Consider the following 26,090-nt stretch of genomic DNA (forward strand, 5'->3'; position numbering starts at 1 on the left):
TATATATATATATATATATATATATATATATATATAAGGTATGGGATACAAAAACAATCTTTTTTTAAAAGTGGAACTAAACTGATTGATTCAAAGTGGAACTAAACCCTTCTATCGTTTTCAGCCAAGTAAGCTGCCATCTTCGCCTCTGTTTGTTCTGGAACTGCCATGATGTTGCACATGTGATCAGTTATGACACCAGACAGTAACGTGGTTTCGCGCAGGGGAGCCAACCTGCCACAGTAAAACTGCGGCGCCTGGTCCGGAAGCGGTTAAACAGAGGCAATGATGGCAGCTTCCTTGGCTGAAAACGATAGGGGGGGTTTACTTCCACTTTAAATCAGTGGGTTTAATTCTACCTTTAAAAAAAGATTGTTTTTGTATCCTAGACCCCCCCGTTATTGGGTAAATGTGGAACGTTTATAATTCTCTTGTGTGATCTTATATCACTCCATTATTAATCTAATGGTTAATTTATGATTTATAGCGCTACACTTTCACTATTTATACTTATTGCTTTGGTCTATAGCTGTGTTGGCTGCTATTTACACGTTTTTTACACGTACAGCCTAACAGCAGCCCTGTGAGTGAGTGCACCAGACCCCCCTCCTCTCTGTCAGACCCCCCCTCCTCTCTGTCAGACCTCCCTCTTTCACCTCTCTCCCCTCCTCCCCCCTTTCTCTCACTACTGCCTCTATGACAGGGGGTAGGTCAGTGTGGAGTGTAGGGGTCCTTCTATTAGAGGGGGTAGGTCAGTGTGGAGTGTAGGGACCCTTCTATTAGAGGGGGTAGGTCAGTGTGGAGTGTAGGGGTCTACACTCCACACTGACCTACCCCCTGTCATAGAGGGACCCCTACACTCCACACTGACCTACCCTCTGTCATAGAGAGACCCCTACACTCCACACTGACCTACCCCCTGTCATAGAGGGACCCCTACACTCCACACTGACCTACCCCCTGTCATAGAGGGACCCCTACACTCCACACTGACCTACCCCCTGTCATAGAGGGACCCCTACACTCCACACTGACCTACCCTCTGTCATAGAGACCCCCACACTCCACACTGACCTACCCCCTGTCAGAGGGACCCCCATACTCACCTACCCCCGATCATAGAGGGACCCCTACACTGCATACTGACCGACCTGAAATGTAAGGAGGCACTCCGCTGGGGACACCTGAGATGTAAGGAGGGACTCTATTGGGGACACCTGATGGCATCTGGTGGCATGCGACGTGACAAGTGACAGACTCGGGGCTCCCACTGGTTCTACATTATGGTGAGTTGAACTATTTAATTTTATATTACAATCAGGGCCGCCATCAGGGGGGTACAGCCCATACACATGTAAGGGGCCTGGAAGTTCTGAGGGGCCCAGCTCCAGGAGGGGGCGGTACAAATGCCCATTCGCCTGTGTGCACCGTGCCTGAACCTGGACCATGTCAGCAGACAGCAGCTCGTAATCCCCGGCAGGAGACAGACTGCCCTCTTGTTCCTCCTTAATCTCTGGACAGGCGACCCCTGCAGGATAACGGTGAAGCTCCAGATGGGAAAGTAACTGCAGGCAACAGGAGTGTGTGGGCTCTGCAATGTTAGGGGAAGGAGCCGGAACTGGTCACTCTGGGACGCTTGCTGCATGCTCAGCCCAGCAAAGTGCTCTCAACCTCCCCTAAGCTCCTGTCAGCAGAGTGCAGAGCTGGGGTCTCGCGGGAGGATAACGAGCATGTGGGGGAGAAGCAGCTGGCTAAGTAGAGGATGTCTTTGAGAGAAGGATGCCTTGCTTCCTGATCATTTTGGTCTGTTCTGGCCCCCAGGGTAGGCTGAACGCCTTCACCTATGGCATCATGCTGGCCGCTTTCAGCAGGATATGTGCTGGGCAGAGCTTCTCCAGTGCTGACCCACAAGCAGGGAGTGATTGTTGCCTTCGAATGTCAAAAGTATGTCCATATTATACATTATATTTAATATACTGGATAGACTGGAATTGAGGGGAAATTGAGGGTATATTGCTGGCTATGTCCCCACTGAGATTTCCCTCACTTCCTGTCTTGGTGTCACCAAGGATGGGGGAGGAGGACATTGGATGGGGGGGGGGGGTGTGACTGGAGGAGGAGGACGTGGGATGGAGGAGGACATGGGTAGGGACTGGAGGAGGAGGACATGGGATGGAGGAGGAGGAGAACATTGGATAGGACTGGAGGATGACATGGAATGGAGGAGGACATGGAAAGGGACTAGAGGAGGAGGACATGGGATGAAGGAGGAGAACATGGGATGGGACTGGAGAATGAGGACATGAGATGAAGGAGGTGGAGGACATGGGATGGAGGAAAACATGGGATGGGACTGGAGGAGGAGGACATGGGATGGAAAAGCTGTAGGACATGGGATGGGACTGGAGGAGGACATGGGATAGAGGAGGAGGACATGGGACGGGACTAGATGAGGACATGGGATGGAGGAGGACATGGGGCAGGACTGGATGAGGAGGAAGACATGGGATGGAGGAGGAGGAGAACATGGGATGGGACTGGAGGAGGAGGGCATGGGATTGGACTGGAGGAGGAGGACATGGGATGAGACTAGAGGAGGAGGACATGGGATGGAGGAGGAGGACATGGGATGGGGGATGAGACAGAAGATGATGATGAGGAGGAGGAGGACATGGAATGGGGGATGGGACAGAAGGAGGAGGAAGACATGGGATGGGGGATGAGACTGGAGGAGGAAGAGGACATGGGAATGAGGAGAAGAAGCACATGGGATGGGGGAAATGGGACAGGAAGAGTAGAAGGCCATGGGATGGAGGAGGAGGAGGACTAGGACATGGGATGGGGGATGGGACTGGAGGAGGATATAGGATGAGATTTGGTGGGGCGGCCAGTGGGTGGATTCAGTGGGACAGCCAGTGGGTGGGCCCTGGGGAATGTTGGTGGTCAGGCCCAGGGAGGTCGAGGTCTAAAGCTGTGTAAGGGGCCCCAAAATTTCTGATGGCTGCCCTGATTACAATGTAATAATGCGCTTCAATCACCCTGACACCATAACAACCATGGTGGATGATTGAAGCACTAGCACCAGGTGTTTGGTGTATCTTTATTTGCTGATTGTTAAACTTAAACTATATATTTCTATTGGGGTGTAGGATCTGGGCCTGCTGGCCCTCCATACCTTTCTTTCTCCCTTGTTAAACTTTCTAAAATACACATATTTCTATTGTGGTATAGGATCTGGGCCTGCTGGCCCTCCATACCTTTCTTTCTCCCTTCATTCCTTGTTTATCTCAGACTCTAACCACGCCCCATTTGAGCCACGCCCCTTTAAGCCACAACCACTATTTCACTGAACCACGCCCATTTTTTGGCAAGGCACGCTCCGCACGCTGCATTTTTCTCTTTCCCTATGCCACACCCCCTAATTATAAGGTTACTCCGCCTACAGCCAAAAAAAGTGTCCCGAATTTTTTTTTTACAATGTTGGCAACTATGAACAATGTGTGGATATGTATGCAAGTTGTTCAGTACATTATCTTCCCAGTTCATCATGTTCATTGCTTTGAATCTCGTATGATAAAACTCTGTATATTTGCTTAACCGTCCATCTCCTTTGGTTTATGTGTGTGAGACAGTCGGAAGATGTGACAGGGATGTTAGTGTTCCCGCTCATGCGCACTGCTGCCATAACAGTTTGAGAACTTTCGTGTGTTACACGAAGACCGCGCAGGCGCGGTGCGGCAGCAAGAGGAGTTGGTGCAGTTGATGTCTTTTACGTCGCAATCCGACGTGCAGAAGAAAGCCCTTCTAGAGCCCGCGCATGCGCAGTACAAGCGATTGGAATTTTTGATAGGTTGGAGATTATGACAGAACATCAAGTGTACCAATATGGCGCTCAGAAAGCGTCCGCCGTTTCCTAGGAGGCGACGCTCTGTCCCGTTAATACGTGTCTGGGCGTCATCACTTCGCGCCGCTGGAGGCGCATGTCTATTAACCACGTGTAGCTGCTGTGGTTTACGGCGAGCGCAGAGGGACAAGTGAGCAGACAAGTCTGTACTGCAATGGAGGGGACGTGTAAAGCTACAGCTACTCCTTCGAGGAGAAGTAGAAGGCGAGGAACCCAGGAGGAGGAGGAGGAGGACAAAGCAGAAGACCACGGCGGGGCAGAGGGGATAGAAGGGGAGGACAAGGTAGAGAAGATGAGGGAAGAGTCTCAGGAGGGAGTGGAGAAGAAGGACAAGGTGGAGAATGTAGAGGAGATGGAGGAAGAGCTGAAGGAAGGGATAGATGACAAGACATCAGATGACCAGAAGGGGGCGTCCTGTTGTCACACAATCCTCACTGGGGGTAAGAGAGAGGTAGAGAGACCAGTACAGGTCCAGACTGGACAAGACAAGGAGAAGGGCGCCCCCAAAAAGAAGAGTATCGCAAAGCCTATCCCCCGGGGCAAGCCGAAATCTGGCCGTGTGTGGAAGGAAAGCAAGAAGAGGTGAGAGCGATGTCTGCTATTATTAAACCCACACTCTGGGATAAAACTATTATTTCCCACCCCCTCCTGCTTATCTCCCTCTAACCCATCCTCAGAGTTTTCCCCCTTTGAAGCTAGATGTAATCGCCTAAGTCCCCCTCCAGGTCCCTCAGCGGCGGTGTCCTGCACACTCCTCGATGTCTTGTTCCTTCCTCTCTATCAGGTGTCCAATCACAGCGCCTGACGTTTCAGCCAATCAGGTGACAGGTAACAGACCCGAGCACCTGATTGGCTGTTCAGTGTTAGCAAAGCGAATTCCTTCGCTTTGCTAACGCACAGCTGAGTGAACAGTGACCGCACAGCATTGCGCCCGCTGTTCACCTTTTTGGGCGCCTGAAAAGGGGGTGTCAGCAGCACCACCAGATGCGGATTGTCACTTGTCACATCACCTGCCTTTAAATGCAGCTTGTCACTTGCCACGTCGCCTGCCGCCAGATGCAGCTTGTCACTTGCCTTGTCACCTGCCTTTAAATGCAGCTTGTCACTTGCCACGCTGCCTGCCGCCAGATGTGAATGGTCACTGCATTGGTGGCAGCACTGGTCCATTGAGCACAGAGGAAGGCCTCCATGCAGTGGTGAGTTCCAAGTGAGGGCAGGAGAATTGTGATGCAGGGCAGGCGGTGAGAGATGTCATCGTTCTGCTCCCTGACGCACATCTGACAGTACAGCCTTTGCGGTCTGGCTGCAGAGAGGGAACGGCACCGGGCCACAGCCTGGGGGTTGGGGACCCCTGCAGTTAGTGACATCTTCTGGTGGGTGCTCAATTGACTCCCCCCTCTGTGCACTGAACCTAGTACTTGCTTCTGCATCTCCCCTACTCTGACGGGCTGCACTGATAATCAGTGTAGATATCTTTTGTGTGGAATTGCCGGTTATCGTCTCTCGCTGACAGCGCGTGAGGAGAGGACAGCTGAAAACCAGCAAATACTGTTTACACTGTAGTCAGCTGTGATTGGACACAGCTGGGCACATGGTAAAGAGCCAATCACAGAGGCTCTTTACCCCAATCTGTGATCAGATGTCTGCCAATGAGTGCCAAAGGGGGCACACAGGCAGTGCGATCACAGGAAGACGCTCTCCCAACAATGTAAGTCCATGCTGTAGCCGTCTTTTGGCTATAGAGCAGGCAGGAGGTGGTTAAATTAATGGAGTTCATCTTTAAATCTGCAGTTTTCAGTAAAAAAAACCCAATGAGCCTGCCATGAAGGCCTCTGTTCAGGCATTTCCTGTTATGGGGTGACAGCACTCTGTTTTTTCCGTTGTGCTCCTTTGTCACCCTGTCACATGCAACCCTGGTGGAGGCTGCAAGCAGCAATACTGACACACATTGCACAAGCATGTTCCACCGTTTTCACTAACAAGAAGCCGGTTCAGAGCAACCATGTGTAGTGGATGCTGGAGTGAGTTTTTACATAGGAAGCTACTACAGGAGGTTAGCAGTGCTGAGGATGAAAACAATATTTTATGGAAAAAAAAATGGCAATTGTTTATGATGCACAGTGCTCTAACAATCTAAATAGGATTAATTTAGGGTCAGATATACATTCGGGATTTTGGCTGGATGTTATAGCCACAATGTCTCAAGTCTCTGTGGACAACTGCCACCAACTTTATCCATAAGGCCCCTTTCACACAGGGGGGGGGGCGATCGGATCTGCCTGTCAGTTTTTTAGGTGGACTCGATCGGACCATCCATTGCCCTCTATAGAGCGGACACGTGTCCGCTCACACCTGCCGACATCCAATCTGCTAAAAACAGACGGATGGGGATCCTTTTCCCATATGTCAGTCGGATCGGGTGCAGTCTGATGTAAATGGACAGGCGGTCCCTTTACATCCGACCGCCTATAGAAGTAAGTGGGCTGTGTCCGCTCTGCATATGCAGAGCAGACATGGACCTGTCACCTGCCTGCTCAGCGGGGATCAGTGGACAGATTCCCTGCCGAGCAGTCCAATCCGCTTGCTCTGTTACAATGTTCCGGTGTTCTGACATCTGCAATTTTATGCTATGCAGTCAAGGTGATCCTAATCTTTAGAGATTGTGCAGCATGGAATCCTGTGCCCATAGGTTGAAGATTTATCACCTTGGTTCCATCTAAATTCTATAAAACTGAAGGTAAATCAAGTGGACTTTCTGCAGATAGTTGCAGTATTGTCATGGATTGCTTCTTTCCAATTAAAGCAGTAATAAACCCAAAACATTTAGTATATTGCGGCTTACCAATTCTTAGATGGTGGCAGGTGATGGCTGCATTAGTTTTCTTTTTTTAGGCTTGCTTTCTTCTATTTTCATCTAGTGATCCATCAAATCCTTTTTTTTTTTTTTTTTTTTCAAAAGCACAAGCTCTCCAGCAGAATTTATCTGTTTACATGGATGGGAACCATTTAACACTGGCAGGGGTGATTAAAATGATCATCTTTTATTAATGTAAACCCTTTATCCTAAAAGGGGAAAAAAGTGTTTGCTGTTTATAAATTGTGAGCTTCAGTTTTAGTGTATTTAAATCTACTAATATATATAACATCCCCCCCCCCCAGACATTGCTGCTGTTTGCAGTACCTCATGTACTCTTTCATCCAGAGTTGTGTCTCACTAATACAGGGGATGTGTTAGTGGTCAGATCACCAGGTAAAAACAGAGGGGAAAAATGCATAGAAAAGAAAACAAATGCAGCCACCACATCTAATGAATGATAAGCTGCAATATAATACATTTTTGGTTTTGGGTTTTGGTCTCTGCCATTGGCTGAGAGCGCTGATCAAATGCCAATCGGCAGACCCTTTTCAGTCCTCAACTTTCTGGCTACATAAGAGAAGGGGTTTTGTCATTAAAGAACAAGATTTGTTCGTTAAAAACTGTCTCCTAACTTTTTTAGCTGGCTCCTAGATTTAGCCTAGGTTCACGTTGATACGACTTGACATGCCAAATCGGCGGCAATTGTCGGCAATGGTACCGTCCGAATCGGTAAGACGGCGCATTTGCTGTGCTGCACTGATTCCAAAAAGTAGTTTCTGTACTACTTTTCGCAACTTCGGGGTGCGATTTGTATAGACATCTGTGCAGCAACCTGTCTGAAATCGCCTCCAAAGTCGAACTGATATGCAGGTATGAAATCGCACAAGTTCAGCTGAACTCGCACGATTTCAATCCCGCTGTCAGTGTGAACCTGGGCTCAAAGCAAACTTGTCAAGCCCTGCATTAAATGCAGATGGCTGCTTTTTGTTAGTCTTCATTTCAGTGCCTCCATCATAGCCTCTGGAGTAGCTATCTACCAGCGCTGTGAGAGTTGACTGTCACCACTGCTAGTCTGAAAAGTTGTACTGCTTGCTCTCCACTATTCACACCACTTGTGTTACTTTTCTCCCTCAATGCATTGCTTTATGTGACTGGAGGAGAAGCATTTAAACAACGGGATCTCCACAACCCATTCACAGAATGTGCTGCATTGTGGGAGAATGGAGTTTTGCAGAGGGGCAGGCGAGCGGCTCGGCTTCTGAGGCCGGGTTCACATATGTGTGGCCACGGTTTCCAGCATGGGATCTGGTGCATTTCTGTTCACCGGTTCAGGTGTGATTCGGGTCCTGAATTCGCACCTGAACAGGACCCTTTTGGAATTTGCCCCGTACATGTGTAAAATGGCTCAATTGAGAGCTGGTCACACTTGTATGTCATGCGAATTGGATGCTTTGAAAACTGCATCCAATTCGCACATATGTGAACCCGGCCTCAGACTGGCATCAGCGGCTGTTAACTCTCATACTACCACCCACCTCCCCCCAAAAAAAAAAAGTTTTAGCTTTAACCTGAAGCAATTATATTCCTTTTTTGTCATTTGTTGTAAAGCGTTTCTTTGTTATTACCTAGGTTCTCTGAAATGGTAAAAGACCGCCCGCTCCGCACATCCTGGGAGCTGAAAATGAAAGATCGTCAGGAAAAGAAGTTGCTCAAAAGTTTTGCCCAACAGTTAAAAGATGAGAAAAAACAAGAAAAAGAAGTAAGTCCGTCCCTTCTGATTAATACATTTCTTACAAGAAAAATTGGGGTTTTAGAGGAAAAGCATGCACTGAACTTTCTATGTAAATACAGACTTTATGAAAGCCTGAGAAGAGGCATCTCCTGCCTTTCTTTGGGTTGACTTCAGCACTGTGGACAGGGTGTCTGTGTTCTAATACAGGGAAGAGAATATCTGTATTATATCTGGGGTGCCTTTGTTATAAAAGGGGTAACTGTGGTGAGGTGTCTGTGTTCTAATACGTAGAAGAAAATGTCTGTTTTTTGTATTTGGGGTGTCTGTGCTATACTGTAGGGAAAAATGGGTGTCTTGTGTTGTACTGTGGGGACAGGGGGTGCATTTTGTAAGCTTGCATTAGCATAGAAAATTCAAGGGACTTTAAGATTAAAAGACAGCAGTTGTATGTTTTTATCCCGGCATCTAATTCTTCTATAGGTAGCTTTATTTTTATACTTTTGATGTCCGCTGCCCCTCTCTTCCACTATTCTCTACCAGACGAGACACCACCCAGCCATCCCAGTCTCCTGGGATGCTCCCATGAATGTCTTCAGGGTCTGGCTGTCTCTAAATGTTACTTGCAGTTGGCCCACAATGACACAGCGCATGCGCTTCATTGAGGATGTGGGGGGGGGTTCTGCAAGAACCAGGAAGAGACAGCAGCAGAGAATTATCAAGTCTCTTCTCTGCTAGACAGGGCTTTGCTGTGTTTATCTGAAAACTGGATAAACAAAAATACATTCTGTTGGCAGGTTAAACAGCTCCCATATATGTATTTGACGTGTGTATTTAGTGGTTTGCCTGGAGTTCAGTTATTGGATGGTTTTGACACTTCTCTTGTTTGTGTGCAGGAAAAAAGGAAGAGGCGAGAGGAGAATTTGAGACGCCGCCAGGAAAATGAGCGCAAAGCGGAAATTGTGCAAGTGGTAAGTTTTTTTTTTTTTTTTTTTTTTTTCTCTTTTTGGTGGAAAGCTGCACTTACATAACACTCTTGTAGCTAACAGGTGCATGTGATGGCTGAGCAGGACTGAACCAAAAAAAGAAATAGTTTTAATCGTTTGACACTTTTTAGCTGCTCTCCCAGTCAGAATGATATAGAGAAAGGGGCAAAAACAGAACATAAGAGGGTTTCAGGCTGTGGTCTTCATATTGACTGAAGCTGGCCCTGTGTACATGATAGCAGAAATGAGCAGCAACAAAATAAGTCCTCCTGAAGTATTCAATTTAGGGAATGGCTCCAAACTCTAAAGCTTTTTTTCTGTTGCTTTTAATGGCCTGGCTGTTCAAATGTTATCTATTAACAGTTAGACAAATGTTATCCCGCCCTTAAAGTGCTCCAGAAATCAGAAAAGAAAACAATAAAACCTGGAACTGCCAGCAGCAATCGCCCAGGTTCAAACACAATAAAATATATCTTAATAGAATAACCAAAATGTTTTGGGCTGTCGTATTTAAATTAATAAATCTTTCAAATAATGTGCCAATAAAATTAAAGTGTGTGAGTCCCAAATTTGTCAGGAATCTTTTGTGAGAGAGGTTATCCATCTGCCACCACAGATCCACACAGCTACTTACTAGAAATTCTGACTTTGAATGTAGAGAGGACTAACAACGCTTTAGGGACAAATCCCAACTGGATGGATGGTAACCACACTGAATCCAGGATAGCAAAAATGGCATAGCACTCTGCTTCCATATAGCACTGCTCAGATCCACAGTAAATACCTCATACATTTATCGGACAGTGTCACTCTCACAAAAAGAGAAGAGCAAAAGAGGAATACCAATAGTGAAGTATGTTCCAATATGATTTATTAATGGTTAAGGCATATATACTCAAAAGCAAAGACAAGATAAAGGCATAAAATGGACACTCACAGATTCTTAGGACAGGAGTGATGATCACCCCCCTCAGCTCCACCCTGCGTGTTTTGTCCAACAAGACCTCTTCCCTGAGATGTCTTAAAGGATAGGTGGACCCTAACACTAAAATCTCTACATCTACAGACATCCACGATCTAACACTAACCTATCTAACCCTGTAAAGAAGAAAATGGTACACATACCTTTTTTGAAGCCAATCCGACTCAATCCCACGCTGAGCTGTCATCCTCGGCTTAGCTGTGGAGGCGGGTGCAGAGGACACAGCCAACAACAGAAGCCCCGTAGTAAGTCTGTGGGTGACATCACTCCCCATTCATTTCACAGCTGTTGTTTGCTGTGTCTTCTGCAGAGCTTCTGCCACTGGAGATCGGATCGGCTTCAGAAAAGGTATGTTTACTGATTTCCTCTTTACAGGGCTAGATAGGTTAGGCTTATATCATGGATGTCTGTAGATGTAGCGATTTTAGCGTTAGGGTGGACTTATCCTTTAATTTTTGAAGATGGGAGGACAATATTTATCAGATTGCCAGACTGTGTCTGCGCCTACCATTGATAGCCTTTGCAGGTGGAAGAGGATTGTTTAAAACTGTTTCCAGTAATTCAGGAGGGGGGACCAGAGTCATATCTTTTTGTATTTGAACATTTGGATAGTATTGACAGTCCCCTGAATATATTATATGTGCTGGGATTTCTTTTTTTTAACCCCATTTATACTTCAAACACTTAGAAGAATATTCTCGAGGCAGAGTTCCCCATATTGGAAAACCATTAACCTGTACTGCATTTGGGAAATGTCAACACATTTTGTTCAGGGTCCTCATTCTGAGATTGAAATGTTTGACAGCCACAGGTTTCAAACTAACAACTCATGGTTCCTGATCATCTAATTACCGTGAGCGATATAATCATGTGAAGGGGTACATTCACCTCGCATAAAATAAAATTAAAAGATGAACTAGCTTAAAAACCCTCCCTGCCCCCCAGGTCTGCTGCACTTAGCTGGTTCGGTGCCACTTTACCCCCAACACTGCTCACCATTGTTTTTAAAGTTTGTAAGTTTTTAGTTTGTAAAATCTTGTACTCGCTGACCATTAAGTTGGCATTGTTCCTAGTTCTCTGCAGAATACCCCCTCCTCTGGAAATAAGTATAGGGGAAAGTTCTGTAGTCATAACACATTTTCTGTCCTTGGGTGGCAACGCTGCTCCTCCAAAGATACAGTACTGTCAGGTCACCTTGAGGCTAGGTGATAGATGCACACCGTTGGGATCAGTAGTGCACCGCAAGGCAGTGGACCCTACGGCTGACTGCTGCGGATGGCAGTCCGGGTGGTAAGGAAGGCAGATTCCCTGGGGCGCGGAGTCTAAGAGCCAGCAGTTGTTCACCAGAGCCTCTAGTGGTGAGGATGGACTGGTCTGCAACTGGCTCCAGGTTGCGACCCCCCCCCCCCCCCAGGGTCCCCCTGCTCACATCCACAGTAGGCAACAGAAGGATAGGGATAGTAAAGGAATAAGCCAAGGTCAGGGCCACAAGCAGACAAGGACAACAGAGTTCACGCCAAGGTTCAGAGTCACAAGCAAACAGGGATGGTCGGGGACACGCCAAAGGTCAGGGTCACGAGCAGACAGGAATAGTAGAGAACACGCCAAGGTCGGTAACAGAAACAAACGTAGAGCACACGGCAGGCAGCAACAGGAAGCCAAAACACACAAAGGTTGATCAGCAGGGCCTGGCCTGCAGTGCAGAGGTTAATATAGAGTTCTCTGATAGGAGCTGGGGTGGAGCCATGCTAGAGGAGAGTTAATAAAAGCAGTCAGGTGAGAGTCAGCTGGTCTTTAGAGATGAACACATGGAGACAGGTAAGCTGACAAACAAAACTCTATTGCATAACCATGACAAGTACAAAGAGAGTGTTGTCACTCCAGGACAGAAAGTGTATTCATTGCAGAATCATCAGGTGAAAAAGAACAAAAAAAAGCCTGAAAGAAAAGCTATAATACAGCTACCGCATCCAATTACTGGTAACATGCAATATATTCCGATTTTGTCCTTGGATTTAGATACTTTAAATAGGCAAAGCGAATGCATAATTATTGAACGATGCTAAAGTTGGGTCTTGTCCTCTAGATTTCAATAACCTCTGGTAATGGGGTTAATTGAGTGATTGAAAACAGCACTTAGTTATGTTTTCTTTATCATACTTCCCAGGACACAGGGTGTCTTCCCATACAATATGATAAATTATGCTGCCACATTCAGGTGATTAGACACAAAAAAGACAAGCATTCACTGCCCAGGCATGACCCCTCCCAGCTAGGAATAGCTTCAGGTGTTTTTTTGTTGTTTTTTTTTTTTTCTAGTGTCTTAGGTGGTGGTCATTTCTGTGCAGTTTCTGTAAAAAATGTTTAGTTAGTGTCTTTAGGATTTCCATCTGTGAGTAGGAGTCTGGCTTAATCTGGATCTGTTGGCTATGGCTAGCCACCAAGAGGAATGGTATCCAGACCATGTTCTGGAACGCGTCAACCGCCTATAACATTGCCATTCGGCACTGGCCTCTGCATAACGGGACCCTGTGAAATGATATATTTCTCCCTTCGTCTTTCAGGACAGCACCTGGAGAGAGCGCAGCTCCACCCACTTTCCCAGGAAACACTGCAGTCAGTTTCTTTAAAGACCGGACACTTCCACCATGGCCTCAGTTGTAGTGTTTCCTCCGCCATGGTGGAAGCGCTGCAGGGAACCAGGGGTGTGCTGCGCTTTCTCCAGGTGGTGAAAGTTAGGGCATACCGGATCGTTTTTCTTCTTTTCCAAGACAGCCCAGCATCCTCCCTGACGTGTGGGGGATTCTCCGGTGCCTCCTCCTCTTCATGCTCGGCGAGAGCCAGGCTGCGAGGGTTCCGCTCCTACAGACCGGTGGCAGGGCTGTGGAGTAGAGCGGCGTCTATTCCACGGGCCGCACGCCTTCCGGGTTCGGATGGCAAGCGCGTCATTTCCGACCGGGGGCGGGGCCTCGAGCGGCGCGACGCGGCTTCCGGTTCCGGCCGCTGGAACGCAGGAGGGGGGGGCGGTCTCCATGGCTGATTTCATTTCCGGCCCTCACAGCGGTGAGCGGCCCGGGAAAATCAAATAAAAGAGCACAAACGCCGCTGTGTGTCCTGTCAATAATGGAGGACGATCAGACGGCGGTGGCAGGAGCAGGAGCCACAACAATCAGCCAGGCTCAGGTAAGCAGGGATACTGGTCTCTGTCTTTACTCTATGGGCATTTATAATGTTTATATATTATCCCTTCCCTAAAAAAAAAAAAAAAAAAAGTGGGGAGCCTGCAGATCACTTGGTCCTGAGTACTAAAGGAGGGATAAGTGATTAATTATGTTTTAAGGTGGATCTGTGGGGTGATTCACCGGCTGTGGAACAGATCATAGGTGTTAAAGGGTTAACTTCCTTGGTGGTGTTTTTTTCTGTGTTCCTTATACAGCATGTAAGCTGTTGTTTGTGAAATATGGTTCAGCTATTGTCTTTTTTCCCTTGGGATATTGCAGAAGGCTAAAGAAAAGACCAAGCATGTCTCCCCTATTGTTAAAAGGAAGTGTCCCTCTTGTAAGGGGTTACTGAGGGATTCCTGGCCCAAAGTATTATGCAAATCTTGCATTACGGACATAGTTAAGGAGGAGACAGCTCCTGCTAGTCCTGCAGCTCAACAAAGCGAATTGCTAAGCTCTTTCAGGAAGGAACTGGCAGACACCTTTGAGTCCTTCAGGTCCTACCTAGATAGGCGTCCAACGGCGCATAGCAGTGTGGTGCCACATTCTCAATCCTCTGTTTCAGCATCCAGAGGGGGCAGCGACTCAGAGGAGGAGGAAAGTAACATTTTACTAAATTCGGAGGAGGAAGCAGAAGAAGTAAATGAAGCTTCTTCTCCTTCTTCTAGGTACAAGTTATCCCTTGAGGAGGTAGATGATCTACTAAGAACAATTCATACTACCCTTAACATCACAGAGGATAAGGCTCAGCTATCCCTACACGATAAGATGTTCCAAGGCCTCGGGGAGGAAAAACACAGGGTTTTTCCTGTACATAAATTCCTATCAGAGACCATTAAGAGGGAGTGGAAGGATCCAGAGAGAGCCCCCTTCTTTTCTAAATCCCTCAAGCGAAGGTTTCCGTTTGATGAGGATAGCTCGCATATTTGGAATAAAAAGCCAAGACTAGACGCAGCCTTTTCCCAGGTATCTAGGAATACTGACCTGGCCTTTGAGGACATGGGTATCCTTAAAGATACCATGGACAAAAAGGCAGACTCCCTATTAAGGAAGGCATGGGATTCTTCTTTAGCAAATTTGAAGCCTGCCATGGCCTCAACTGTGGTAGCCAGAAATCTGGAACACTGGCTGGAGCAGCTGAAAATCCACATTGAGGCAGGGACGCCTCGTAAGGATCTGCTAGATACGCTACCGGTGTTATCAAAGGCGGTAGGGTATATAGCAGATGCCTCAGCGGAGTCAATCAGGATGTCAGCCAGATCCACAGCTCTGATAAACTCAGCTCGCAGGGCGTTATGGGTCAAGACATGGACAGGGGATACTGCTTCAAAGACAAAATTATGCGGTTTACCCTTTGAAGGTGATCTAGTGTTTGGCCCTGGGCTGGAAGCTATTCTTGACAGAACAGCTGACAAAAAGAAGGCTTTCCCTATAAAGAAGAAGGTACTTCCGCAAGGCAACAAAAATTTTCGTGCTTTTCGAAAGACCCCAGATACCAAAGAGGCAGGCTACAAAAGGCCTTGGAAGTCTCAAAGAGGGAGGGGTAAGTCAGGAGTACTTTTTCGCCCCCCAACCACAAGCCCAAAAACCCAGTGACGGTCACCCAACTGTGGGAGCAAGGTTACAGACCTTCTTTTTACAGTGGAAGACTATAACAAGCAGCCAGTTTATCCTCAAGACCATCTTGGAGGGTTACAGGCTGGAATTTTCTCAACCTCCTCCTGTGCGTTTTTACATAACCCAGGCTCCCCGAGACTCAGAAAAGTCACTAGCAATGACAGCTATCCTGAAGGACTTGATGCTACAAAAGGTGATAGTGAACGTACCCCCTGGGGAATTAGAACAGGGGTGCTATTCACACATATTTCTTGTGAAGAAACCGTCGGGAAAATTCAGGCTCATCCTGAACCTGAAGATTCTAAACAAGTCTATCAGGTACAAGAAGTTCAGGATGGACACAATATTCTCAGTGAAGAATCTCCTGACCCCGGGATGTTTTATGGCTTCCATAGACCTGAGAGATGCATACTTGCATGTACCAGTAGCGTCAACATCTCAGAAACACCTAAGGTTTGCGATAAAACTGGGGGAATCTACCCTTCATCTCCAGTTCAGAGCTCTCCCTTTCGGGCTGTCATCTTCTCCGAGGATTTTTACAAAAGTCCTGGCGGAGGCCTTGGCCCCACTCAGAGTAGAGGGGGTATCAGTCCTGCCCTATCTGGACGATCTACTAATTTTTGCCAAAACAAGGGACCTGTTAGTGAGAGATCTGGAAAAGACAATGAGACACCTGGTAGGTCTAGGATGGATAATCAACGAGGAGAAATCAAACTTGATTCCATCTCAGACCATACTATTCTTGGGTTACACGATAGATTCCATCCAGGAGAAAATTTTTCTCCCCGAAGGGAAGAGGGAGAAGCTTCAGGAGGCAGTGAAGAAGACGCAGACAAATATGCCAATCTCCATAAGAGCAGCTATGTCGGTCTTAGGGCTACTCACTGCGACTATTCCAGCGGTGCAGTGGGCACGTCTACATGGAAGGGAGCTCCAGCAGACAATTTTAACGAGTTGGTCCTATGGAGAGTCCCTAGAAAAATTAATAAGGATACCTGCGCGGGTTCAGAGGAAGCTTTGGTGGTGGAGAAATCACTCAAACCTGAACAGGGGTCTGCTCTGGAGTTTTCCTTTGCAGAAAAGATTAACAACAGACGCAAGTTCCTGGGGTTGGGGCGCCCACCTGGACGAGCAGATGGCTCAGGGGAGTTGGACAGACTGGGAAGCCAGAAAGTCCTCCAATTGGAGAGAGCTGAGGGCTATTCTCTTGGGTCTATGGGCCTTCGAAAGAACAGTCCGGGGCCATCATGTTCAGGTCCTATCGGACAATGCCACAGCGGTGGCCTATATATCAAGGCAGGGAGGAACAAGGAGCAGGGCTCTGCTATCCTTGGCACTCCAGATTCTAGCCTGGGCAGAAGACAGGCTAAACTCCATAACAGCGATACATCTGAAGGGAGATTTAAACCTTATGGCAGACTTTCTGAGCAGAGAAAGAGTACTGGAAGCAGAATGGAGTCTGAATGTAGAGACTTTCCAACAACTAACAGAAAGATGGGGAATGCCCCAAATAGATCTTTTCGCATCCCAAAAGAATGCAAAAGTAGAGGCCTTCTTCTCACTGAACAGGCAGGATCAGGCAGAGGGATTGGATGCATTAGCGCAGCCATGGAAATTCCAGTTGTGCTACGCCTTTCCCCCCTTTCAGATGATCCCCTTGGTCTTAAGAAAGCTACAGAAAGAGAACACGACTATGATTCTGGTGGCTCCTTTCTGGCCCAAACGGGCTTGGTTCGCAACAATACAGGGGATGGCGGTGGAACCTTATTGGGAGCTTCCGCTTCGGAAGGACCTCCTAACGCAGGGCCCCCTTCATCACCCAAATACCCAGCATCTCAGGTTGACAGGTTGGTTACTGAGGAGCAGATGTTAAAAAATAAGGGCCTTTCAGATAAACTGGTCTCTACCCTGCTGAACAGTCGTAAGGAGGTTACCAGGGCCATCTACTTCAAAACGTGGAAACGATTTAATAGCTGGTGTGCGATTAGGATACTTTCGCCACAGGAAATCGCTCCAGTGCTAGAGTTTCTCCATGAGGGAATGGAGATGGGGTTGGCAGCTAGCACCCTAAAAGTGCAGGTAGCTGCATTATCGGTTTTTCTTGAGAGGCAGTTATCAAGGGAGCCGCTTATTATTAGGTTTTTCAAGGCATTGGCCAGAGCTAGGCCAATACCTTTTAAGTTTTTTCCTAGATGGGACCTGTCTGTGGTTCTGCGGGGTCTAATCAAAGGGCCTTTTGAACCTCCAGAGGAAGCGTCAATCAGGCTATGGTCGTTAAAAATAGTCCTGTTAGTAGCAGTAACTTCAGCTAGGAGAGTAAGCGAGTTACAAGCTCTTTCCATAAGAGAACCCTTTTGTTATATTTTTCCAGACCGGGTAGTGCTAAAAACTGACCCGGGTTTCTTGCCAAAGGTGGCATCAGCATTTCATAGGGAACAAGAGATAATTCTCCCTACCTTTTGTCCTAACCCGTCCAGTGCTAAGGAGAGGTCTTTCCATTCCCTGGACGTGAGAAGGTGTTTATTACATTATATAGAGATAACGAAAGATTTTAGAAGATCAGATTCGCTCTTTGTTCTCTTCTCTGGTCCACGGAAGGGGTATAGAGCATCCAAAAGCACCATAGGTAGATGGCTCAGAATGGCCATCAGCGAAGCTTATAAAGCTTCAGGAGCAGAGCCCCCTAAGGGGGTAGTAGCCCATTCAACAAGGGCAGTAGCAACGTCCTGGGCAGAGAGGGCAGGGGCTTCCCCGGGTCGGATCTGTAAAGCGGCCACGTGGACAAGTTTCTCCACCTTCACCCGCCACTACAGGTTGGACTTGCTATCAGCAGCGGAACAGTCGTTTGGCAGGAAGGTCCTGCAGGCGGTGGTCCCACCCTAGAGTAAGTACTCTTTTATCATCTCCAGGTGCTGTCCTGAAAGACGAAGGGAGAAAACCCTAGTTAGACTTACCGGTAACGGTATTTCTACGAGTCTTTCAGGACAGCGCCGATGACCCGCCCTAAGTTTTGAGGTTGTAAGATGTGTTATTGCTGTGTTCTGCTTATCTAATTTCAGCATGGCTGGAGGTACTCTATGAACAACTGAGGCCATGGTGGAAGTGTCCGGTCTTTAAAGAAACTGACTGCAGTGTTTCCTGGGAAAGTGGGTGGAGCTGCGCTCTCTCCAGGTGCTGTCCTGAAAGACTCGTAGAAATACCGTTACCGGTAAGTCTAACTAGGGTTTTCCTTGCAAACCAGCAGAGTCCTATATAGGTCCTTAGTGGCATTAGCCCTCCAAGATGGGTGAAGTTTGGTATATACCCCCAACCGCAGAAGAGGTTGTTGCCCATCCACATCCTGGAATTCAGGGTGATTCGTCTAGCCCCATTGTATTGGTTGGTGCAATTGAAGGGCCTCCCTGTATGGGTACAGTCAGACAGTGCCACGACAATGGTGTACATAATTCATCAGAGAGACACCAGGAGTCGGGCCACTTAAGAGGAGATGGATGTCATTCTGTCATCCACATTGGATCATCTATCCCTTTTTGCAGTTGCTGACTTTAACAGCACGACTGTTTTTAAATCTAGGGTCTTAAGGAACAGGGGCCTATCCAATTCACAAGATTTACCATCAGACTTGAAAATATTATTTTGCCTGGTTGAAGGCCTGGGGACTTCATCCCTTTTAACTATATAGTGGGCCACATCCTGGCATATGTCCTATCTGGAGTTGACTAGGGACTTGAGTACAATCAAGAATCGGATGTCGGCCTTGGAGGTTCTTGGAGACCATTGCTTTGCATTCTTTGGTGCATGCCTTTTGTACAAGGAGTCATGCAAATTGTTCCCGTAGGCAAGAGTCTGTTCACTCCCTGGGAACTGGGTGCTTTCTGTATTACAGAAATCTGTTTGAACCTATCCTGACAAGGAAGGTTGTTTCTGGTTCCCGCTACAGCTCTCATCAGGACTGGCTGCTCTTGCCTGTAAGGAACTGTTCCTGGTAATCCATCTTGACAAGGTGGTCTTGTGGACTCCACTGTCCTCTCTACCGAAGGTGGTTTCCTCGTTCATCTTAACCAGGATGTTTTGTTGACTTCTTTCTGCCCTAATCCTCAGACATAAGGGGAACAGGGCTATTTATGAACTGGATGAGGTTCATGCAGTCAAGGTTTGCCTTGAAGGCAACTGCTGCAATTCATCAGTCTGACTCCCATCTTTTTGCTCCCTGAAGTGGCATGGAATAAGCCCTGCAGCGTCGCAATCTACCATTTCTATTGGATCAGTCAACTTATTTCTCAAACATGCAGTCTGAAAAGCAAAGTTCCACTGTTCTTGGTGATGGTTCATTCCACCAGGAGTGTTGGTGCTCCTGGGCTGTTCAACATCAAGCTTCAATAGCTTGAGTTTGAAAGGCTGGCAAGTTGACCTTTGGGCCTCTACAGACACAGCCTTTGCTTGGCATGTTTTTCAACCTGCTGTGAGAATCTAACTCAGGTGTAAATTCCGTTTCATTGCAGGCCACATCAGCATTATGGTTGTTGTCAAAGGGCTGGTTGTACAGAGACTAAATTAATGCAGGGCGCTTTCTTTCTCAGAAAAATAGGTGCAGGAGCTCAACCACGCCCCAGACTGAACTGCTTCGAATGATGGGCATGGCCCAATTGCACGAACAGTGGGAGGATCCTAAATGGGCAATAAATACTAGGAGTGCATTATGTGTGGAGCTCAGGGGTGCGCTAGGGGCAGAGTTCAGAGGGGTGCTACGTACAGAGTGCAGGGTTTAGGGGTTTGCTATGCATAGTGTGCAGGAATCTGCTCTTTTGCTGGCTGTTCACATCTTACCCCCCCCCTTCCCCCCTGCAGGCCTTGTGTTTGACACCTGTTCTAGTTTTGATTGTTTAGGGTCTTTTGGTTAGTTGCTCTCCCCTCATATTCAGTGATTTGGGACATCCCCATCATAAAGGTATGAAGATGCCCTGGGATGTACGATAAAGAGAATAGTGTACTTAAAAAAAGAAGATTTTACAGATAAATCACAGGACCCAAAGACCCCACCCCTTTTCCTTGTGTTCATGGCGTGATACGAAAACTGAAGCCTAGCTGGGGGGGGGTTATGCCTGGGTGGGGATTTCCTGTCTTTTTAATTTTGCCAGTGCTAGCTGGTTGCAGCATAACCTATCATAATGATGTAAAGATGTCCTGTGATGTACTCCAAGAAAAGGATTCTACAGGTAAACCACAAATCCCATTTTTGTTGTACTGAACATGGGTACATTTTGTGTTTGTGTGTAGGTGTGTTTGTGTTTTTTTTTTTTTTTTTTTTTTGTTTTGTTTTGTTTTGTTTTTTTGTCTGCTTTTAACTAATGTTTATTAAATTCAATCGATTTTTCTTCCTTACCACTCAGATACGCAACCCAGCTAAGCTGAAGCGAGCCCGCAAGAAGCAGTTACGGAATATCGAGAAGAGAGACACACTTATGATGTCCCAGGCTGGAAAGAAGCTGTCACAGAAAAAGACGGCACCTACAAAGGCTGCAGGAAAAAATATGTCTACTACCAGCTGAGAGAGACTTCAATAGACTGCACTCTAAATCCTTTAAAAGCCTTAAAATGGTCACATGCTGACTCATCATGATCACAGATGCGGATAAATCCAAGACCGGTTCACAGTCTTCACTTCTCTGCATTGGAGAGGAAGAACTCCTAAAGCGGAATTCCATGTTCTGTGATGTTTTAAAACCATATTATAGTACCTCGCCTGGCACATTTTAGTTTGTATGTTTTTTGCTAAGTGAAACTGTAAGGAAATATACAATGAATTACATACCAGGAACTTGTTTGATGTTTGTCTGCAGCCTTGTTACTGTCCCCGCCTCTTCTGTGGCTGGAACCTGGATGTTCTATAGCTGCTTACTTTGATAAATTACTGGCCAGTGATGTGTTGCAGCATACCACAAGGTAGGAGGTTGGAGGTCTCCTAATGTCCAGGATATATGTATCTGGCTTAATTTACCCATTCATGGCCAACATAAACAGGAGCTTTTATGAAGCATTCTAACATGAATGCTGCAGGAGTTGACTGACTGATTCTTTTAGTTGCTTGATAAATATGTGTATAGCGGAAAACCTTTTTAGTGATTGCTTTTTTGAAATATAAAGTATGATTCCCATTCCCATTTGCATTTGTACTATGCCAAGAAACATGGTATATACATCCATTAAAGCTGAACTCCGGGTACTGCTGTGCAGCGGATTAGGGGTGACTGATATCAAGGAAGTCTGATACCTAAAAGGTGTTTTTATATAGCTGCCTACAGCTTCGCTAGTAAGAACCTGTAAGTGACCAGGAATTTTTCACTTCTGGTTTCTGCTGTCACTTTCCCTGGCCGCTGTGGTCAAGGAAGATAATGAAGTGCAAACTGATCGGCTTTAGTGACGTGCAGGGGAGACATCAAAAAGATCCCTGATGTTTCATTAAAGCAAATCTTTCATAGCAAAACCTCCGGGGGTGCCTATGTATGGAAACATAGATTGCATTACAAATGTTACATATCGCCAAACTCACTGTAGTGAGAGCAATAAATCTAGGGGCATCATTTATGGTTAACTCGCAACTGATGACCTGGAAGAACTTTTAACCACTTCCTTACTGGGCCAATTCTAGCATTCCTGTAAAAATCATTTTTTTTTCCTAGAAAATTACTCAGGACCCCGAAACATTATATATAGGTAATAAAATGGTGGTCGTTGCAATTTTTTTTTGTGTCACACCGTATTTGCGCAGCAATTTTTCAAATGCAATTTTTTTTTGGGGGGGGGGGGGGGGGAACCATTCATGAATTAAAAAAAAAAAAAAATATTTACCCCAATTTTTTTTTTTTTTTTGTACGATGTGAAAGATGTTACGGCAAGTAAATAGATACCCAGCATTACATGCTTTAAAATTGCGCACACTCGTGAAATGGGGCCAAACTTCTGTACTTAAAAATCTCCACAGGCTACGCTTTAAAAGTGTTTACAGGTTACCAGTTTAGAGTTAGAGGTCTTGTGCTAGAATTATTTCTCTCGCTCTACCATTCACGGCGATAACTCGCATGTGTGGTTTAAGCTCTGTTTACATATGCTATGCGCTACCTACGTATGCATTTGTTTCTGCGTGCGAGCATGAGGGGATGGGGGCACTTTAAAATCATATTTTTTTTTTTTTTTAAATTTAATCTCTCGTCTATGCTGGAAAAGCCTGAGGGAAAAAAATAAAAATCGATCTCAGGCTTTCCAACAAAAGAAATGGCAGTGTTTACATTTGCCAGAGCTGGAAATTGCCTCATGACATTGCTTTCCGACCTCCGAGGGTCATAGGGATGGCCTGGGACCATCTGGTCATCCCATCCCACCGCCTGTAAAAACAATCAAGTGGCTAAACAGCCGCTGTGATTGCTTTTACATATGAGGGAATCGCTGGCTTAAAGAAAAAAAAAAGTGGGAAGTGGTTAAAACATGGTGTGTGGAAAATTTTGGGTACAGAAGTACATTTGTTGTTTTATGGGCATGTAATTTTAAGGTATGACATGTTGGGTATCTATTTATACAATACCACCTAATCTTTTATATTTTACCAAAAATTGCATTTGTGTGCACTGCAATTAATGTTAGTGTATTGTTAATGAAAATTTGCACTTGATAAATCTGTTATCGCGTGACAAAAATCTTCAGGGTCTCCTGCTTTCATAAAATACAGTATATACTCATTGGGGGATTTAACTAATTCTCAGGCCTAAAATGATTACTTTATTGTGTGCAAAAAATGGCTCTGGCAGTGAAAAAGGTTAACTCCATCCAGTATAAATCACAGAATCTATCTTTACCTTAAAGTGTAACCTAAAGGCAAAACTTTTGTTTAGTTTTGCATAGAGTGGAGTGGGATTAGAACACTTATTAATTTTTACTGTCTGTGCCCCCATTAAGGAGATTCACCCTCCCTATCTGTCCCGGTTACCACTATCATTGAAAGTAAAAAAGAAAACCCCAAATTTTGGGTTGTCCCCAGAAAAGTAACAGATGGGAAATCTGCCAATGGGGACACTAGTTCTGATGACCTGGGGGTCCCCAAGAAATTCCTTTAATTTGCAGAGATTTCCTCTCACTTCCTGATTGGCTATGGGACAGGAAGTGAAGCGAAATCTCCAATGGGACAGAGTTGGCAGAAAAAGAAAAAAAAAATCTGACGGGTTATAACCCTCCCTTACTCTATCCAAAAAAAAAAAAAAAAAAAAAGAAGGATGCAGGACAGGGTTCAGTGTTGGCACTTGTTCCGCCACCATGCCTCCAAAATGCTAGTGGTGATTCTGTCACAACCCTCTCCTCCACCCCCTCCTCTCCTTCCTCTATGGCCTCTTCTGCAGATTTGTCCTCTGAACCAGCAGTGCTCCGTAAGCGTTCAAGGGTCTACGCAAGCAGTCAGGCTAAAAGATGCCATGCGCTGCTTGAGTTGGTCTGCCTAGGGGACAGGAGCCACACTGGGGCAGGGATTCTGTCAGCTCTGCAGGGGCAGGCTCAGAGGTGGTTGACGCCACGCCAGCTTCAGCCAGGAATGGTTGTATGCGAAAATGGCACCAACCTTCTCTCCGCCCTCCGACAGGAACACTTGACCCATGTTCCATGTTTGGCACACGTCCTGAATTTGGTGGTGCAGCAGTTCTTGAGCAGGTACCCGGGCTTACAGGATCTCCTGTGGCAGGCTAGAAAAGTCTGTGGTCATTTCCACCGGTCATACAATGCCAGTGCTCAGCTGGCTGACATTCAAAGGGAATGCAACCTGCCCACCACCCGTATTATTCATGACATCCCCACCAGGTGGAACTCAACGTTGGCAATGCTGCAGCAGCTGCACACACAGCAGAGGACCATCAATGAGTACCTGTGTGATGGCACCAGGATAAGGTCAGGGGAGCTTGGCTTCTTTTCGCCATGCCAGTGGCTACTGATCAAGGATGCATGCACTGTCCTGTCACCATTTGAGAAGGCCACAAGAATGGTGAGCAGCGACAATGCATGCATCGGTGGCACTGTCCCTCTAGTCTTCCTGTTGGAGCACACGCTTTGTGGAATCGTGAACAGGGCACTTGAGGCAGAACAGCGGGAGGAAGAGGAGGACTTCCTTACTTCTCAAGGCCCCCTTTATCCAGATAGCATTCCTGCGGGCCCGCCAAACACACAGAGGATTGTGTCAGCATTGATGTAGAGGATAATACTCAGCAGCAGTCTTCAAGGGATGGTTTTCAGTCCCCAGAAACCCAAGGAGTTGTATGTGGTTGGGAGGAGGTAGTTACGGATCATGTGATCCGTAGTGACCAAGAGGACTCGAAATCGAATGACTGCAAACTTACGCTGCATTGCCTCCCTAGTTCTGCAAAGCCTGCAAAAGGACCCTAGGATTCGTGTTAGCAAGGAGAGGGATCATTACTGGCTGGCAACCCTTCTTGATGCACGGTACAAGTGTAAGGTTGCAGAACTCATACTGAATTCGCAGAGGGAGCAGAGGATGAAACATCTTTAGGAGGCCTTGAAGAAAGGTTTGTGCAACGCATTTCCAGACCCTGGGAGGTTACAATTTCCTGGTGCTGAAGGAAGAGCGGAGAAGGTGGCTGGCTGACCGATGCCTTTAAACAATTTTTCAGTCCTCAGCGCCAAGGTCTGATCGGTTCAGGCAACCATCGCCAGCGTCTGCATTACATGGTGCAGGAAAATCTTAGGGCCAGAGCACACTTGGAGACCTTTCCAACAGACCATCCACTGGGTTACTGGGTCTTGACGACGGACCACTGGCAAGAACTTGCTCAATATGCAATTGAGCTACTGGCCTGTCCTGCATCTTTCTGAACGCACATTCATCTTGAATGATGCTAGCTTCCAACAATATTTTTGGTTTAGGGTACCACCACCTAAGACCCAATTTTTTTGCCCCTGTTTAACAGAGGCATGTAATTACAATTGTTGAAATAAAAGTTTTCACAGCAGGGCCCGTTCCTGCGCCCAGCAAGAGTAACTGTAAGGGCTTACAGTGTTCTGGTACCACCAACACCTAAGGCCCAATTTTCTGCAGAGTATTTAGGACAGGCTGTATAATGTGTATATCTACTGCTGTTCAGAGTATATAGTGCCTGGGGGACCCCCACGCCATTTAAAAAAAAAAATTGGGTGCAGGGTTCCCCTTAAGATCAATACCAGACCTGAAGGGACTGGTATGGATTTGAGGGTGACATCCATGCCATTTTATTTATTTTTATTATTTTATTTTATTTTTGGTATTTTTTATCTATATTGCCGCAATCTGACAATACATTACAGCCGCAGTTTTAAATTACATTTTTTCCTTTTAGAAATGTCATTTTGTTGTGGCACTGTTATAAACATGGGAAAGATCCGCTACTTTACAGGCATACTAAGGACACCCCCCAGGCACGATATTTAAAGGAATATTTAATTTTTATTGTTTCACTTTAAGCATTATTAAAATCACAGATCCCGAAAAACGGACGTTTAAAAAAATTTTTTTTTTGCATTGATACATGTCCCCTGGGGCAGTACCCAGGTTCCCAAACACTTTTAATGGCAATAACTTGCATATAAGCCTTTAAAAGTAGCACTTTTGATTTTTCACGTTCGTGTCCCATAGACTTTAGCGGTGTTTGCACAAATTTTTTGCCTGTTCGCATGTTCTGCTGCCAATCGAACAGAGGGGTGTTTGGCTCATCCCTATGCAGATGTTTATTTGAGAACTGCAAAGTACATGGTGATTCCATAATATTT

The 26,090-nt window shown here is 46.3% G+C and overlaps 1 protein-coding gene across 1 annotated transcript; it reads left to right on the forward strand.

The window, feature by feature from the left end:
- The first annotated feature begins 3,946 nt into the window (after positions 1 to 3,946).
- On the forward strand, positions 3,947 to 21,123 carry CCDC86 (coiled-coil domain containing 86). The gene is made up of 4 exons (XM_073597052.1): positions 3,947 to 4,486; positions 8,391 to 8,520; positions 9,387 to 9,461; positions 20,687 to 21,123. Exons 1-4 carry the CDS (start codon positions 4,059 to 4,061, stop codon positions 20,843 to 20,845), a joined length of 792 nt encoding a protein of 263 aa, XP_073453153.1. The 5' UTR covers positions 3,947 to 4,058; the 3' UTR covers positions 20,846 to 21,123.
- Positions 21,124 to 26,090: the final 4,967 nt, after the last annotated feature.

Source organism: Aquarana catesbeiana, linkage group LG08, assembly GCF_042186555.1.
Source record: "Aquarana catesbeiana isolate 2022-GZ linkage group LG08, ASM4218655v1, whole genome shotgun sequence".
NCBI classification, from domain to species: Eukaryota; Metazoa; Chordata; class Amphibia; order Anura; family Ranidae; genus Aquarana; species Aquarana catesbeiana.